The sequence below is a fragment of the Pieris napi genome, chromosome 12, assembly GCF_905475465.1.
Source record: "Pieris napi chromosome 12, ilPieNapi1.2, whole genome shotgun sequence".
Classification (NCBI taxonomy): Eukaryota; Metazoa; Arthropoda; class Insecta; order Lepidoptera; family Pieridae; genus Pieris; species Pieris napi.
Window position 1 is genome coordinate 11,246,890 of NC_062245.1, and position 17,193 is coordinate 11,264,082.

General features: G+C 33.2%; 1 protein-coding gene across 1 annotated transcript; it reads left to right on the top strand.

The window, feature by feature from the left end:
- Positions 1-9,180: 9,180 nt before the first annotated feature.
- Positions 9,181-11,694, top strand: LOC125054658 (putative odorant receptor 92a). The gene is made up of 3 exons (XM_047656674.1): positions 9,181-9,240; positions 9,448-10,446; positions 11,336-11,694. Exons 1-3 carry the CDS (start codon positions 9,181-9,183, stop codon positions 11,540-11,542), a joined length of 1,266 nt encoding a protein of 421 aa, XP_047512630.1. The 3' UTR covers positions 11,543-11,694.
- The last annotated feature ends 5,499 nt before the right edge of the window (positions 11,695-17,193 follow it).

Here is a 17,193-nt window from a genome sequence, read left to right on the forward strand (position 1 = left end):
CTCCTACCTAACCTCAAGTTTTAAACGATTAAAGCCAGTTGATACCCAGCCTCAAACAATGCTTCATTTAACAAACCGAACTTAGCTAGCTAGTGTAACACTGGAAATACTGACTAAAACTAAACTAAACTACAATCTAAAAATAAGAAATATTAATATTATTAAAAATGCAAACACTAATGGTTGGGTTAGCCTCTTCCTGCTACTTCTATATATTAATATATAGAAGTAGCAGGAAGAGGCAGAAGAGAAATCCTCAAAAAGATTGTTAAATAAATTGTTAGACTGAGCACGAGATGGCAGTATAAACAAAAATGGGAATAATTGCTAGTTTCAAATACTTATTTTGTTATCTATGAAAAGCAGGACAGATGAAAGCTACACTTAAATAATAATTAATCACATTATCTTCGCATTTTAATAACACTAAACAAAGCAACATTGTTTCTTGGGAAAGCTCCCATCGTTTACTGGTCTTGTAGTTTTTATGACACGTACTCTATTAACACATATACAATGATGATGGCTAGAGAATTTTCTGATGTCCATTTTTCTCAATTAAGATGGGCTATTTTATGAATTGGTGGACTCAAATAACTTAAAACCTAACCGATAAAGTTTTGAATATGATGACATAAAAAAATCTGTGGAACTTTATGAAAATATAAATATACCTAATATTTAAAACATTCTTAAATCCCTCAATCGCGCCAAACTTAGGTGAAGAGAAATCAGTCAGAAAATGTATTGACAAAATTAATTTAAAAACATTAAACTGGCTTTTAAAAGACATGTGCTTGGATATATATAAAAAACTACTGAAACGAATGAACTTTGTACTGATTCCTAATTTGGAATATCGTAAACATACTCAAATATGATCAAATTACAACAATAGCATACATATACAACAACAGTATAATATCTTTTATTTTTTATTTTTCATAATAATATAATAAAATCACGATATGTTACAATAGAAAACCACTGTGGTTTGTATAAATGTAACCATAGCAGTCTTATTTAGGAGACAAATGCGTATAAAAATAGTTTTTCAACTAACCTTTTATATTTGTTAACGTTAGGCTATCTAGTATCTGACTGGGTAGTTATTATTATATTTATTTATATATTATATATATTACCAGCGGTAGCAAATACCTCAACGTTCTTTCGCCATATGCGATGTGTGCGTGTTTTCTCTCGATGTACAGAGCCGACTTTGCGTTACCGTTCAGGTCTGCCCTGCGATTCTGTAACTCACTTTTCGAACTCACACAGCGGTTTTCGCATCGGCGGTCGCTCTGAAATCAGTCGTGAAGCAGTCATTTTATGATTTGGAATTCTGAAAAGGTGGGGGCTTGTAGTTTATTGTTTATTAGAATGCCAAATCATAAAATGACTGCTTCACGACTGATTTCACAGCAACCGCCGATGCGAAAACCGCTGTGTGAGTCCGAAAAGTGAGTTACAGAATCGCAGGGCTGTACGTCAGTCTCGTTTTTGTCCATTAACTCCAAATTTCGTGGCTTTCTTTAAAATCATATTAAATTGAACTCTTATACTTATTAAGCAGTGTTTATCTAATTATTTTCGATCGATATTCATAGTTTAATGTACGTCGTCAATTTGATATTCATGGAGGCAATGCTAACAAGAGAGATATATATCTCTTCCAGATAAACCCATATATTATGACGTGGTTATTACAATTTCATTTATTTTTATTTTGTTTACATTAAGCACTTCTTAATAAGGTATATCACATTGAGATTATTCAATCCATGGAAACTGTAATTTAATTACACAACGTCAAAGGGCGACAATAATTATTTATTCTTGTCATTAATAATATAGTTTTGTTACTTAAAAAATTACCCAAAAACTGGGTCAATTCGGAAATCGACAAATATTTGTATTTTTTTAATTTGTAATATTATTTTAATTACTTACGCACTAATGGTTCTTTTGAAATTGTTATCGTCGACCCGCGAACTCGTTTCGTCTTAATATGATTTTTATGTTTTTTTTTTTAATTTTTCCATAAAAACTTTCCTGTGTTCAAGGAATAAAAAAATATATATTATATTTCATATAACCCTAAATTTTTCGGATCTAAAATATTATTTTTGGTCAAACTTTCAATTATAGTATATTCAAGTACTTTAACTTCACTTTAAATGAATTTACTATTGCTGTAAGAATTTCCACATCACCCATGGGGCAATGTAACAGTTTGCTTGATCATTTGTTAAGGCAGTGATCGTTTTTCCGGGTAATCAAACCCAAGACTGCAGGTTGTACCCACGTACAACCACGTACTACCACGTATGTACATTATGCAACGAACGTAGGGTAAAACATTGTCCCACTTTTAGCACCAAGTATAAATAATTAAATAAATATGTAGGGACAACCAATAAAAAATTATATATTATTTCTGTCCCCAATTGATAAGATCACGGTTAAATATTAACATAAAACCGTTTAATTAAACTATCTGATTAATTCTTGAGCAGTGTTGGCCCTAACTTTAGCGCCTAAAGTCACTAACTTTAGCGAGCGACTCTCATACCTGAGGTCGTAGGTTCGATCCCTGGCTGTGCACCAATGGACTTTCTTTCTAAGTGCACATTTAACATTTGCTCGAACGGTGAAGGAAAACATCGTGAGGAAACCGACATGTCTAAGACCCAAAAAGTTGACGGCGTGTGTCAGGCACTGGAGGCTGATCACCTACTTACCTATTAGATTTAAAAATGATCATGTAACAGATTCAGAAATCTGAGGCCAAGACCTAAAGAGGTTGTAGCGCTACTGATTTTTTTTCTTGATACCCCAATCAGATCAGGGATCAGATCATTACATTTCCGAAGAACGCGTTTTGGTCAAAGCTCACCGATGTCCAGATCGAGCAGTCTGGATATCCATTATCCATAGTTGCTTTCTCACAATTTAAAGTCGATTTTCGTTGAGTTTTTGTAATTTTAAATGTTTTGATTAGTATTTGTATTATCTTTCTTAATTTTCCGAAACAGTGAAAATGAAGACATAAATTTAATCTCACTTACAATGATTTAATATACCAACTTACGGTAAGTAGTCCAAATTAAAATAGAGAAATTTATTAAATTATCTGAAGAAGAAAATCTCCCTCGAATACCTTAATTGAGCCTGAGATGTTTCAGTGAAGGCAGATTTCGAAGTCTTCAAGAGAAAGAAGAATGCTTTATGCTTCAAGTTCTTAGTAGTATAGTGATAGCATAGGCATGGAGAGAAAGTCATGGTCTGAGAAAAGCTTGCTTAAAGGTCGCTTTAAAATGTCAAAGGTTCGATCTAATCGAATTTTCCTTGAAGACAAAGCAAATCTCCAATTCAGGTATTGCACTGTGGTAGGAATGTGTATTGTTTTTTATTGAAATAAAAGAAAATCGTCTGTTTACAGAGTTCGATAATCTTTGAGTATGTGTGCCAAGGATTTCATAAATTAATATTTTAATTATAATCTCAGATTTCATCATGTATTGTGGTCTTATGAAATATGGTACAATTTATTATGAGAAAATCTAAATCAAAGTTGTGTATACCCTATACACAACTTTGATTTAGATTTTCCATCATCTCTTTCTATCTTTAAAGTTAATAATTTTTAGGACACGAGGAACGAAGATTTTAGTTTCGATGGCACATAAGTCATGTCTATGTAAGGTGGCCACTTGACAATATAACTTGTTGCTAAAGGAAAATAATGATCGTTTTTCCAAACATTTGTAATCGCGATTCTGTAACTCACTTTTCGAACTCTCACAGCGGTTTTCGTAGCGGCGGTCGCGCTCAAATCAGTCGTGAAGCAGTCATTTTACGATTTAGCATTCTGATAAACAATAAACTACAAGCTCCCTCCGCTTGTCAAAACGTAACGTGAAATTGCTTAACAGAATACCATGAGATTCCAAAAATGACGTGAGTGACGAAGGGAGCGTTGTTAGTGCGAGGTGAACTCACGGATTAACAGAATCGCACGGCTGTTATTTGTATTATTAACTTACGGTCTTAGAGTAAATGCTTTATAAACACATGGGTTACAGGAAAACATATAAATTCCCAACTTTGACTTTGTTCCCTTTGGAGTAGAGACTCTTGGGCCATGGGGTTCAAGTACAGGCGCTAATTAAAGATTTAAATTGGCGCCTGGTACATATTACCGGTGACCCCGGGGATGGTGCTTTCCTCACTAAACGAATAAGTATCGCAATACAGCGAGGAAATGCTGCCAGCATTAAACACTGCCACAGGGACCAAACTTATAAATTTGCTTAAATTTTCTATTTATCAATTTTTAATTATTATTATCACTATGTAGGTTAAGAATATTGTTCATACTGTATATTTGTGTGTTGGTAATAAATAAATTTTCATGAGATAAATATGATTTACACGCGAGCATTTTTCCCAAAAGTTTCTGAAGTTTAAGACAATTTTACCAAAGACGCTAATACCGCTACAACATAATTCGCGGGAATTATCTAGTAAAAGAAATACCGTACAAGAAATAGTGAATTTAAATGATTCGGTCATTGTCTTAACACAATGAACCAACCTTTCACATTATATTTTACAAAGTTCATTATCACACAAAAATCATAACAATGTTAAATTTTTATCTCAAAATCAAATTAAACCTTTGTCCATTGTTTTAAATCGTACAATGACATGATTTCAAAACATCATTCATTATTAAAATAACAGTTCGACCCGACCACTTATTAAACTAATTTTTGTACTACGGAAGACGGAAAACCGGAAATTAACCACAGATGAAAAATATCAATATCTTTTCGTCTTTTGTTTTTTATAAGAAATTATTTATACTCATAATGTACGTGGTAGTACGTGACCCGGGTAAACAACCTGGTGTTAGGTTTGTTCACCCAGGTAACGATCACTGCATTAACAAATATGCATTTTTATAATAATAATAAATAATAATAAAATATTTATTTGTTTTCTCTCACACAAAAAAAAAAATACAGACACAAAATACAAATTTCAGCATTAACAGGCAAAATCTGTGTGAGAGACTGGCGACTGTACTAGGATACCTGTATTACAGATTGCCAGTCCCTCCGCATCCGGACCGAATGGAATTTAAGTAGGTACATCAATTTGATCGAGAAACTATTACAAATATTACAAATATACTCACATTTAAGTGGGTGTATGTGATGGTGCATGTATGGTTTAGTGTATGTAAGTGTTAATGTATGTATGTGTTAGTGAATTTATGACTTAGTGTATATATGTCTTAGTGAAGCATATATGGGCATGGGTGATAGTGTACCTATGTACTCGTATACATAACGTGTTAGTGTTAGGTATTAGCTGAGGACTACTAACAACTTCTCAGTCCCCTCGTAGTCTAGATTTTTAAGCCATTTGACTGTAGCTTTTTTACACTCATATTTAGTAAGCGGATATATGTTGATCAACCTGTTTATCTTGTTATATAGGTGACAGCCCATAAAACCAAAAAACCTTCTTGAGAAAGCTGTGGACCAACGGGTATCTGAGGTGCAGACTTTATATTTGCATCGTTTGTTGTCATTCAAAGAAGGATCATAGCGAGTTATGGAGTGTTGTTTGAGCACAGTGTTCAGTATAAATAGTTGACGAACACTCAACACGTCAGATAAAAGATATAGATCTTTGGTAGGGTAAAAAAATGGTTTAGAATAACTTACTTTCAATAACGCACGCTGAGCCCTTTCCAGTTTTATAAGATTAGTTTTACAAGCCCCTCCCCAGACAGTAACACAATAGCTTAAAACGGATTGGCAGAGGGATTGATAAACCACTTTAATTATCGATTTTTCAGCAATATTACGGAGATTCTTAAAGGTGTAGATAAGTTTCCGAGTTCGCGATAGTAGCAGGTCAATGTGGTAGTTAAAATTTAGCGTGCTATCAACAACTACACCTAGATACTTAGTATTGTTGGCAACAAAGATCTTTTGACAGTCACAAGAATCAGTATCAGAACATACATGAGCAGTTAAACCAAGGTTAGTACTAGAACCAGGAGTTTTTATATAGAACGGTATACATTTAGTTTTATTGACATTGATAGTTAGGGCATTCATTCTGAGCCATTTGTTAACAACGTCGAATCCTCTTTGAGCAATGTCGACAGTATCTTTCCAGCTATCACCATGAAACACAAGTGCAGTATCATCTGCAAATGTTATTATTTTACCATTTTGTAACTGGAGGTCACAAAGATCATTGATAAATGCCAGAAACAGTGTCGGACCTAAAACACTACCCTGTGGCACACCATAGCGTATCGGCAAATCGTCACTAACAATGTTGCCCACCCTTACTCTTTGCTGTCTATCACTCAAGTAGCTTTCAAATAGTTTAAGCTGCAAACCACGTATACCCAAAGCCTCCAATTTATCCAGCAGAATAGGACCAGCGACCGCGTCAAAAGCTTTTGCAATGTCCAAAAATACAGCTAAAATTTTATTTTTCTTATTTAGTTTTGTAACAATATGATCAGTTAATTGATGAACTGCGTCGCTTGTTGATGAACCCGGTCTGAATCCAAACTGTGAGCTGGAGAGTAGGTTATTACTTTCTAAATAATCGATGAGGCGTTTGTTTATCAATTTCTCAATGATTTTGGATAGGGTAGATAGTTTAGAAATAGGAATATAATTTATATAAAGTACCTGGACATTATGTAGTAATTATTAGATGAAAGTTCGAAATTAAACTCAGATGAAAAATAGTCTTATGTTCCTTTATAAGATTTATAATACTTAATATTAATAGAGATTATTTATCTATATTAAGCACATCAAGTAAACATTACATGATGAATATTAATCAATAATTTAGAACAGAGACATGCATGAAGTTGTAATATTATGCAGCATATTTTCTGCTTCCATGCCAAATTACACTTACTCTAATGAAGAAAAACATTGTAAGGAAATCAGCACGTATAAAAAATCGTTCATTTGTTTCAGGCACTGAAAGACAGGTGGTGCCGTAAAGACAAATTATCAACAGATACAGAAAAAAAAATAATAGTGCACAAAAGTATCTTAAAATATTACTTGGTCAAAGTCTGTTACCTCATATTGTTGAATTAAGGATTTTTCCTTTTATTCATAAACGGGGTAATTCGTAATAGCGAGTTTTACTTAGCAATATTTTCGATTCATTTCCATAGATGTATATGATATGTGTGTGTGTAAATTAAATGTGTTCTTAGGACTGTTTACCTGTATAGTTAGATACTATCGCTAAATGTTACATGAATCGGAAGGATAAAAAGACAAAAATACCTACTCACCTTGTTGACTTCAATAATAAATTATTAAATAATATGGTGCAACTCCACCGCTGAAAACGTTTGAAATCGCAAACATAAATCAATACCGACATCTTAATGGTCCATTCTGCATCTATGAATACTTATATGCTTATCTAGCCACTCAACAGGTATCCTGTCAAAAATCTCACACGGGCTCGAAAATTTTAAAAGCGAAATCAGACCATTCAAATTGAGATTACATGTCCGGCAAACCCAATTACGAAATTCACCAGTGGGCGTTGAGAATGGGCTCGTTAAATCCTATTTTGTATATTTGAGTTTAAGATAACATGGATCTAATCAATAAAGTGAAAACTGGGCCCTACTGACTTTGTCGTAATGCCAACGTGTGCGTGAAATCTGTTCGCTGTTTTTCATACTAACAATAATTGTTGGTGGGGCGCTCTGTGCCATATTTTTCGTCTATCGAGCAACCCACGCTTTTTCACAATAATACCAGTATTTTTTGTTCATTACCATTTTCAGCCTAAATTAGGAATTATTTTTAACTTTTTAGTTTGATGTGCTTTAAAAGCGTGTGTTCTAGTTTTTTTAAACTATTATTTATTTTTTAGTTAATTTTTCATTTTTTTTCGGATTATTGCTTTGTCATCGATCTTTGACAGGTGCGCAAAGTTTTAATTAAATCTGTCCGTTAAAAGTGGGTCAAAATCGAGTCCGAAGGAGTCGGTTACATACAAACATACATACATACAGGTGAAGCTAATATAAAGCGTGTAAAAATAGTGCGTGGAGTCCCTCCGCGCAGAAGAAGTGAAACTTCGTAATGTGGAAATGAAAATAGGAAGGGGTAGAAATAGATTTTTGTGAAATCACATTGTTTCTTTAAGACAAACTTTATTAACATTGCTTACAATTCACAATTGATCGCATCCTTTAATTATCATTTTCGAGTGGATATCCAAATCTATAGCATTAAGGAAAAGATAATATTGATATTGTATATACAGTACTAGTACCCCAATAGCTATAATAAGGTTCACTTATATATATATATATATATTCCTAACCTAACCTCGTAACTTTGTTCCACCTAACACATCTCATACTAAATAATGTTCATAAATGTAAACATGTTTTTGAATTTGATAGACCAGTGCAGATAGCCTTAAAAATAAATAAAAAGTGAAAAAAATTACAGTAGGATGAAACCCATTAGAAAAGCAGGGGAATATGATCAAAATGAAAGGAAAAATAAATTACGGTCGATCTGAGGTCGGGAAGGGGTAGGGGGGGGGGAGTTTTAAGAGTAAAAAACGGTTTATCTCGATTTCCGGCAAAACTAAAAGTCCTATCGAAGAAAGTTAAATGGCAAAGTTGGAGGTAATAAAAAGATCTAAAACTTTTGTATTCACACATTTTTCACATAACCTCAAAATTTATGTGAAAAATTCAAAAAACCAAGTTTTTGGTTTTTTAATTTTTATCTTTAACAATTATATTTTTTTTTTAAACGAAATTTGGTGAAAACTTACATTTTCTATTGTTTTTTTATTGTTCGTAAATTTTCCAATGCTTACAAATAGAACGAATCAAAAACCATGAATATCCCTCCAGCCCTTCACGAGTTATAATTGTTCGGACAAATCCAACAATTTTATTCATTAAGATTATTTCACACTTCGGTCGGTAAATATTTGTATATTTAATTTTTAATGATTTTGACGACATTTTTAATCTTTTAAATCTTTATTTCACACTAAGAATGATTTATCTTAATACTAACCTTACACTAATACATAAATTCCTTTTCGATTTATTTATTATTTCCTAAGGATATGACAAAAATTACCAAATGCATGGCTAATAAATTATTAGCAACCACTTATGAATATCATGTATGCAAATTACGTTTACGCGATAATCGGTTTAATTCAATTCTACTTATGCAACATTCGCTGATAAGGGTTTAGCAGATGGTATCATTACCGACGCCGTAATGACGCTAAAACGCTTAGCAATTTTCTCGTGATTACGCCTAATGTTGATGCTAGGCTTTCACGTTAGAAAACGTCTTCACACAATTTATTACGTTCGGTCGTCAGATCTTGTTGGACAGCTTTGCAACAAAGTCACTTAACATGGACAGCAGATTTAAATCGTTTAATGAAACGTTTCCGCGTTGTGCCTTCGCTTTGGCATTCGCCCTCATCTATCCCAATTCCTATAACCTTAAAAAGAGATTATATTACTTCATAGTCGTTATTTTTATAAACTCTCTCATATTGTACTGGTTTTTACTTTATTTATTCAGGTGTCTTGTTACACTCGACTTGATAAATTTCGCGAATAACATCACAATCGGCGTTCTTGCTACTCTTTTCTTCTTCAAAACACCTTACTGCTTATATAAAACGAATATCTTTGCTAAAGTTCTGGATAAAATTTTCTACGATATGCTGAAAGGCAACGATATGGATGAGGAATGCCAGGAAATATATGAACATTTTATAAAAATTGGGAAACTTGGTCAAACTTGTTGGATTCTGATACCGATATTATTGAGTTCACAATTCCCTTTATATGCAAGCTTTTGTATGATTTACGAAATATTTACTAGTGAAGGTAAAAGATATATGGTACATGAAATGAGATTGAAACATATTGAGAATAAACAAGATGAAGCGCCGTATTTCGAGCTGGTGTTTGCTTATAATTTAATACAGTGCGTCGTTCTGTCGGTAAATTTTGTTGGATTCGACGGATCCTTTTGCATCGCAACAACGCATTTGCGTCTAAAATTGAAGTTGGTGAGTCATAAAATACAACGAGCGTTCCGAGACTCGAAGAACAGAGACGAGTTGGAAATACGGGTGATAGAAGCTATAGTCGAACACCAAGATGCGCTAGATTTTTACAAGGACGTACAGGAAGTGTATGGCGGTTGGCTGTTCGTAGTTTTTCTACTCACATCATTGTTGATTTCTTTCAATATATATCAGATATACTTAAGCCGGCGCGTTGACCCTAAATACACGTTATTTGCTATCAGTGGTGTCATCCACATGTTTGCGCCTTGTTATTTCGCCTGCAAATTGATTAAGGTACCAGATTTTTGTTATTCGTAAATTCATTAACATGATCGTTGTTCATTTATTTATAAGCAATCGTACAGCTACACATATATTATAAAAGCAAACACTTAGACAATGTACAAATCCAAAACAGAAACCTTAAAAAAATATACGAAACAGAAAACATTAGTCAGTACATTAAAAGATAAAAAAAGGAAACTGAAATTAAACATTAAAAAACTACAACTTAAAATTTAAAAAAATAAATAAATTGTTACTGCTAAATATAGTCAAAGTCCTCCCGCTAAAATATTTCCTCACACTCGTACTCGTAGTTAGCTAAAACCCAAAAGGCGAATTACGCAGATAATTCGTGTTTGTTCGATCTTGATCTCTTGATCCTATCACAAGCTAAGACACGTAATTTGTTAAGTGTAAGGCAAAAACGCTTTTAATTTTTTCGATCATGTTCAACATGTTCAGATCTGGCTACTGCTTTCCAACCAAAACTAAATATAATTTTACATTGATATTCTTAGTTTTACAAAAGTAATTTTTAATTCATTGTTTTGAAAAGTTATTTAAGGTTTTCAATTTGACAATTACATTCTTTCAATAATAATAATAAAGGCTTTATTTATGACAAAAGGGTTGTGACAAAATTCATATATCGCTAATCCCCACATTAGGGAGTCCCTGTGTTGTGGGTAAATAGATAACAATTATTTCGTGGTACATGGTACATGTTTAAAAAAAAGGAATTTTAGTGTTAAAACTATGTATTAAAAGACATTAAGTATTAGTGAATGTGTGAGTGTGTGAATGGGTGTGTAATGTGTATGCGCATGTATCACTGCAATGTTTTTTTTTAAACTGTAATACCGCAATTATATAAACATTAAAATACTATTAATTTCAGTCAAGTGAAGAACTAAGCTGGGACATTTATTCTGCAGCCTGGGAGGAGTGGACAGATCCAGTGATCACCAAACTTCTCATCTTCATGATAGCAAAGAGCCAACAGATCCTAATTCTCACCGGAAAGGGCATGGTTCAGTTCGACATGCAACTTTTCATTTCAGTCTTGCAAACGTCATATTCATTTTTTACTTTGATAACCAGTTAATTATTAATAGAAAGATTCGTATAACGTTGTGATTTCAAGACAAGACCCTTCAACCGAAGTACCCAGTACTTATATACATTATTAAGTAAATACTAAAATCGATTAGTGCTATTTGAAAATATAGCTTTGTCCTCAATTACAACGCTATGCGAATTTATTATTGTGACCAAATACAATAAATATTGGTTATTGTTTTGTTTATTTAAATGTAGAAACCGAAAAGTTATACCGTAATTACCTACGCCTTCGTATATTGGTAACTGTCGCATATATTTCGGCCAAATAATAATTGTCTTGAAATGAATTTAATGTATGAAAAATATAATACTTTAAGTATATTATTCATTTCATTTCAATTTATTTTTATGCATTTTCATCTATGAAATGTGGTTTAATATGTACAATAATCTCTCTCTAGCTATCGATCGGCTAGATATGGATTTGACAAACATTAACTTGTACATACAATCCATGCAGTTGTTTTTAACGAAAACTTGCAAATATTTTTTTATAGGCACACTAACGAATCACATAAAGAGAACACACTACATACAAAAACACACATGCATGTGCATCAATTACAAGTGTGCACAACACTTACAGGGATACCAATTATAAAAGAGAAAACAAATAATACAATAAAAATAAACGACAGTAAATTAGATTAAGAAATACTTATACGCAATTTTAAAATTCTTCTTTGCAAATGTGACGGAACAACAATAGCTGCTATCTGACTGAAAATCTGACAGTCATAAAACGGACTAGCCTCACATGTCCTCAAATCGTCGTAAATAATGAATTTTTAATGATTCAATATTATGTATTAAATCTCTATATAGCATGTAAAAAAATCACTTTCCATCACCCAGATATTCCAGTGATTTGACAGGCTAAAAATAAATTTGACATACATTCTTCACTTACATACAGCCCATGCAGGCATAACGAAAACTTGAAAAGGTATTTATAAAAGTATTTACGTAATTAATATAATATTCGATAATATTTAGCATGTACTCCAATTACAAAACGTAATGAACGTGGGTTGAGCCGAGGACGAAAGTGAAATTACATAATATTACCGTTTCGTATCTTAAAAAGACTGTCTCGCAATTTCCTCATACTTTAAAAAATTACTTAATTTAACAAATGATAGATGTTGCTGAAATTTTTGTGCTGTTATTTGTGAGTTCACTCACACAGCGGTTTTCGCATCGGCGGTCGCTCTCAAATCAGTCGTGAAGCAGTCATTTTATGATTTGGCATTCTAATAAACAATAAACTACAAGCTCCCACCTTTTCAGAATGCCAAATCATAAAATGACTGTCTGTGAGTTCGAAAAGTGAGTTACAGAATCGCAAGGCAGTTCAGTGACGGTTGTTGTTTTATTTCATATGGGTAACACATTGTACACTTATGACTTGTCAGTAAAGAAATACATATTAATGCTTCTAATTTTACATTTAGTGCCTGCCCTGCGATTCTGTAACTCACTTCACGAACTCACACAGCGGTTTTCGCATCGGCGGTCTCTCTCAAATCAGTCGTGAAGCAGTCATTTTATGATTTGGCATTCTGATAAACAATAAAGTACAAGCTCCCACCTTTTCAGAATGCCAAATCATAAAATGACTGCTTCACGACTGATTTCAGAGCGACCGCCGATGCGAAAACCGCTGTGTGAGTTCGTGAAGTGAGTTACAGAATCGCAGGGCAGTTCTCAAATCAAGGGCGTAGAACGGAAGAGAAGAACTGGCAATAAACTCTCCGCCAATCTTTTTAATCGCCATGTTTTTTTTTTTTACACAACGTTTGTAAGGAGCTGCAACCATTAAACCATGTTCCACATGACATCTTAAGCAATTAATAATAATAACATAAATTAAAAACAAAGAGTTGTCCTCTATCAGCAGGTTCGCTTGGTTCGCGCTTCTAATTATTATCTGAAGTATATATATGTAACTTAACTAATGTTAGATAACTACTGTGTTAATAAAAATGTTTACTGAACCTTAGATTTTTGATATATATAAACGGAGTGACAGTAATGTCGTGTATAGCTGAACTTAATTTAAGATTTTAATAACACAATACAATGAATACAAAATAAATATGAAGTTCACTTCCATCGCCAAATTGCAATACTTAACGATACAATGTGACTTGATTTGTTGTATATTAAAGTACTCTCGATAATTTGAAACACAAGATCCAAGATGCAAATTTTAAATTACCAAGCGTTCAAAATAACAAGCGTATAAGAACCCACGAGGTCACTTATATCTTGTGTACTTGTGTGTATTAACAATTATATACAATAATACAATTATTCTTAAAATTTTAATTCCGAAAAGAAATCCGTAATCTTATTTTGAGTGAGCGACTTCATTCATTTCACTACATGAATTAAAAAAAAACAATTAATAGGTATGTACATGTATATCAACAAACGACTATGCATCATAAACACTTCAAATTATAAACAGTAGAGAAGCCCGCACTTCAAATTATCGTATCTTGACGAGCACAATACTATTCCTTTAACTTCAAATAACCGAGAAGATTTGAAAAAAATTATAGAGAGATTCCAACTTAGAGTAGACTTTAGCTTGATATATTTTCATTTGTTTACACAAAATGTCTGAATACACGCATACATTTAATAATAATAAATAAATATAATAATAGTAATATTGTGGATATATCTTGTCGATTCAAAACCTTTTAATTTAAGGAGAGAGTTTACCGTATCGAAGGGATGTACAATGTACATTAAAAAGTTACGAAACTCATAACCATTTAATATGGAATTTTGTATCTAATCTATTGTCAATTTTTTATTGGTTTCTGCTATTCGGGACGGAGATAAATACAACAAATCAAAAGCCTTGTAACTCGGTCTAGCCGTTTGCAAGTTATTAGTGTTCGAAGAAACCTGACTTTGTATTATTAAGATATGATCTATGTGTTCAATACTTTATCACGGGACTTCATACAATATAATATTAATGCAATAGTTAATAGGATTTTTTAATGTGGCAAACGGGCAAGTGGCTCATCAGATGTAAAGTGATACCGCCGCCAATAGACACTCACAATGGGAAGAGCGCTCGCAAATACATATTGCACGTGACATGAAACAGACTGACCGATATAGATTGTTTCCGTTTTTTTCCGGGTTTTTGAAATAACTGTAATTTTTGGAACGCTCGGATGGATCACGTACTATTTAAATAAAATGATAACAAGATGTAAAAGTACAGGTTATTTTTCTGAACATAATTCATAACACAAAATTATTAGTACATTTCATTTCTATTATTTCCGAACCAATTCGACTTAGATTCTTTCAAGAAAAACTGTACCAATTCTTAACATCAGATGAGCCTCCTATCCGTTTACCAAAATAATAAAAAATAGAAAAAAAAATATATTTCAGGAAACTACGGAAGGTACAAGTACATTTGAAAATTAATAAACATACATTTAAAAAAACGTCAGCCTTGGTCCCACCGTGTAGGTTTTACTATGTTTACTTGATAATGAAACGTACTACAAAAGATTTTTATCTTGTTAAACAAATAATTTCCATTTTCCAAAACACTTCAAGGTACTGGAGATATCACGTATAAACAATACTCAAGTATAAAAAAACACACTACTAATCTTAGATTCATAATTATTGTCAAGGCATTATTAAACAAACCATATTATTTAGTATTTTCCATAGAATACAAATACATATAATATGATTTTGAAAATCAAAACAAATTTAAAAGTTTTGTCCCGTTTGAACCTTTGACACTGGCAGCATTTCCTGGCTATTGCGATACTTATTCGTTGAGCAAGGAAAGTACCAGCTCTGGGGTCACCGGTTCTATCTACTAGGCGCCAACTTAAATCTTTAAAAAGCGCCTGTGCACTTGAACCCCATGGCCCAAGAGTCTCTTAAACTTTTTAAATTTTTATTTTTATTTTTTTTACAATTGGACAATTCACACCAATTGACCTAGTCCCATGCTAAGCTGGTGTTATGGGTTAGACTAGGCAACGGATATACATACATATTATAGATAGATAGACATATAAATACATATTTAAACACCCAAGACCTAAGCACAACACCAAATGTTCATCACATCGATGTCTTGTCTCAGCCGGGGATCGAACCCGGGACCCATGGATTCGCAGTCAGGGGTACTAACCACTAGACCAATGAGCCGTCAAAATTATTATCGTCTATTTTTTTGCTTTCTCCATGGGTCTATGTCTGTCCCGTGACTTCCAGCAACGTATGACCGGCTGATATCGACATCTCTGTATTGTTGCCTTTATTTAAAATAAGCTAATTTTAAGTGTCATGCTTAGTGGGCTGGAGACATCACACAGGCAAAAAGGAATGTTGGACGACCAATAAGACATATAGTGTCAGCTAATGACAGAGATATGGAAGAATCCGAAGAACACCTTTAGAAGTGACCAAAGATTCTTGGTGAACTACCTATGTACTACATTTTGTGTAATTTTTAAATATGAGACTAAGTGGCGTAATTATTATTATGGGTCTTGAACCTATAATTAACATACATACATACGCACATAGTATGTAGCCATAATCAACAGACTTTCATTTGAAGGTAAAAATAAATTTTACCACACTTAAAAATATTTTTGTTAAAATAAAAATGTTATGCAATGAAATTGATGATGACGAAATAAAAAGTGAAATTTAAAACTGAATGCGAAATATTTTTAAAATTTTGTAATTAGTTTATTATATCAAAATTAATTAAATTAGAAATTTTGGAGATATACCAGAGGAAAGAATTTGTATATAAATAATCCAGTGGCGCTACAACCATTGTCTTGAGATTTCTGTCTGTTTTCTTGATAAAAATGTTGAATAAATACGTATTATATATCTTTCTGTGCTTGACAACAATATTTTGGTCTTGGAATGTCTTCTTAGAATGTATTCATTCCAGTGTCCATCATTTTGCTTTCACCAGAACAGAAGAACACTAGTGCATAGTGAATCCAATGCACAACTTTGGGAGTCGCAGGCACTAGGCCAGCACTGCTTATGATGATAGCCCTCTGACTACTACTTACTACCTACTCTAATCGGCAAATACTTTCCAAAAGTTAAACATAAATAAGATAGCATAAGACAAACTCAAGAGGTATATCAACCGATTTTTTTTAATCAGGGACCACTAATTCCTTGAAACGATATTTTTTTTTTAAAGACAATTCACACCAATTGACCTAGTCCCATGCTAAGCTGGTGAAGCTTGTGTTATGGGTACTAGGCAACGGATATAGATACATATTATAGATATATAAACATATTAATACATATTTAAACACCCAAGACCTAAGCACAACACCAAATGCTCATCACATCGATGTTCGTCTCAGCCGGGGATCGAACCCGGGACCCATGGTTTCGCAGTCAGGGGTACTAACCAATGAGTCGTCAAAATTTTATTAGATTAATTCATGGGAAAATTGATAAGGCAGTGACGTAACGCAACGGTAACTAGTTGATATCGATAGCAAAAGTGGCGACCCTGGCTCCCCGCCACTCTCGCGTGGGGGAAATACCACCACCAGGTCCCTTCACCTTAGCGCGCCGCGACTCAGC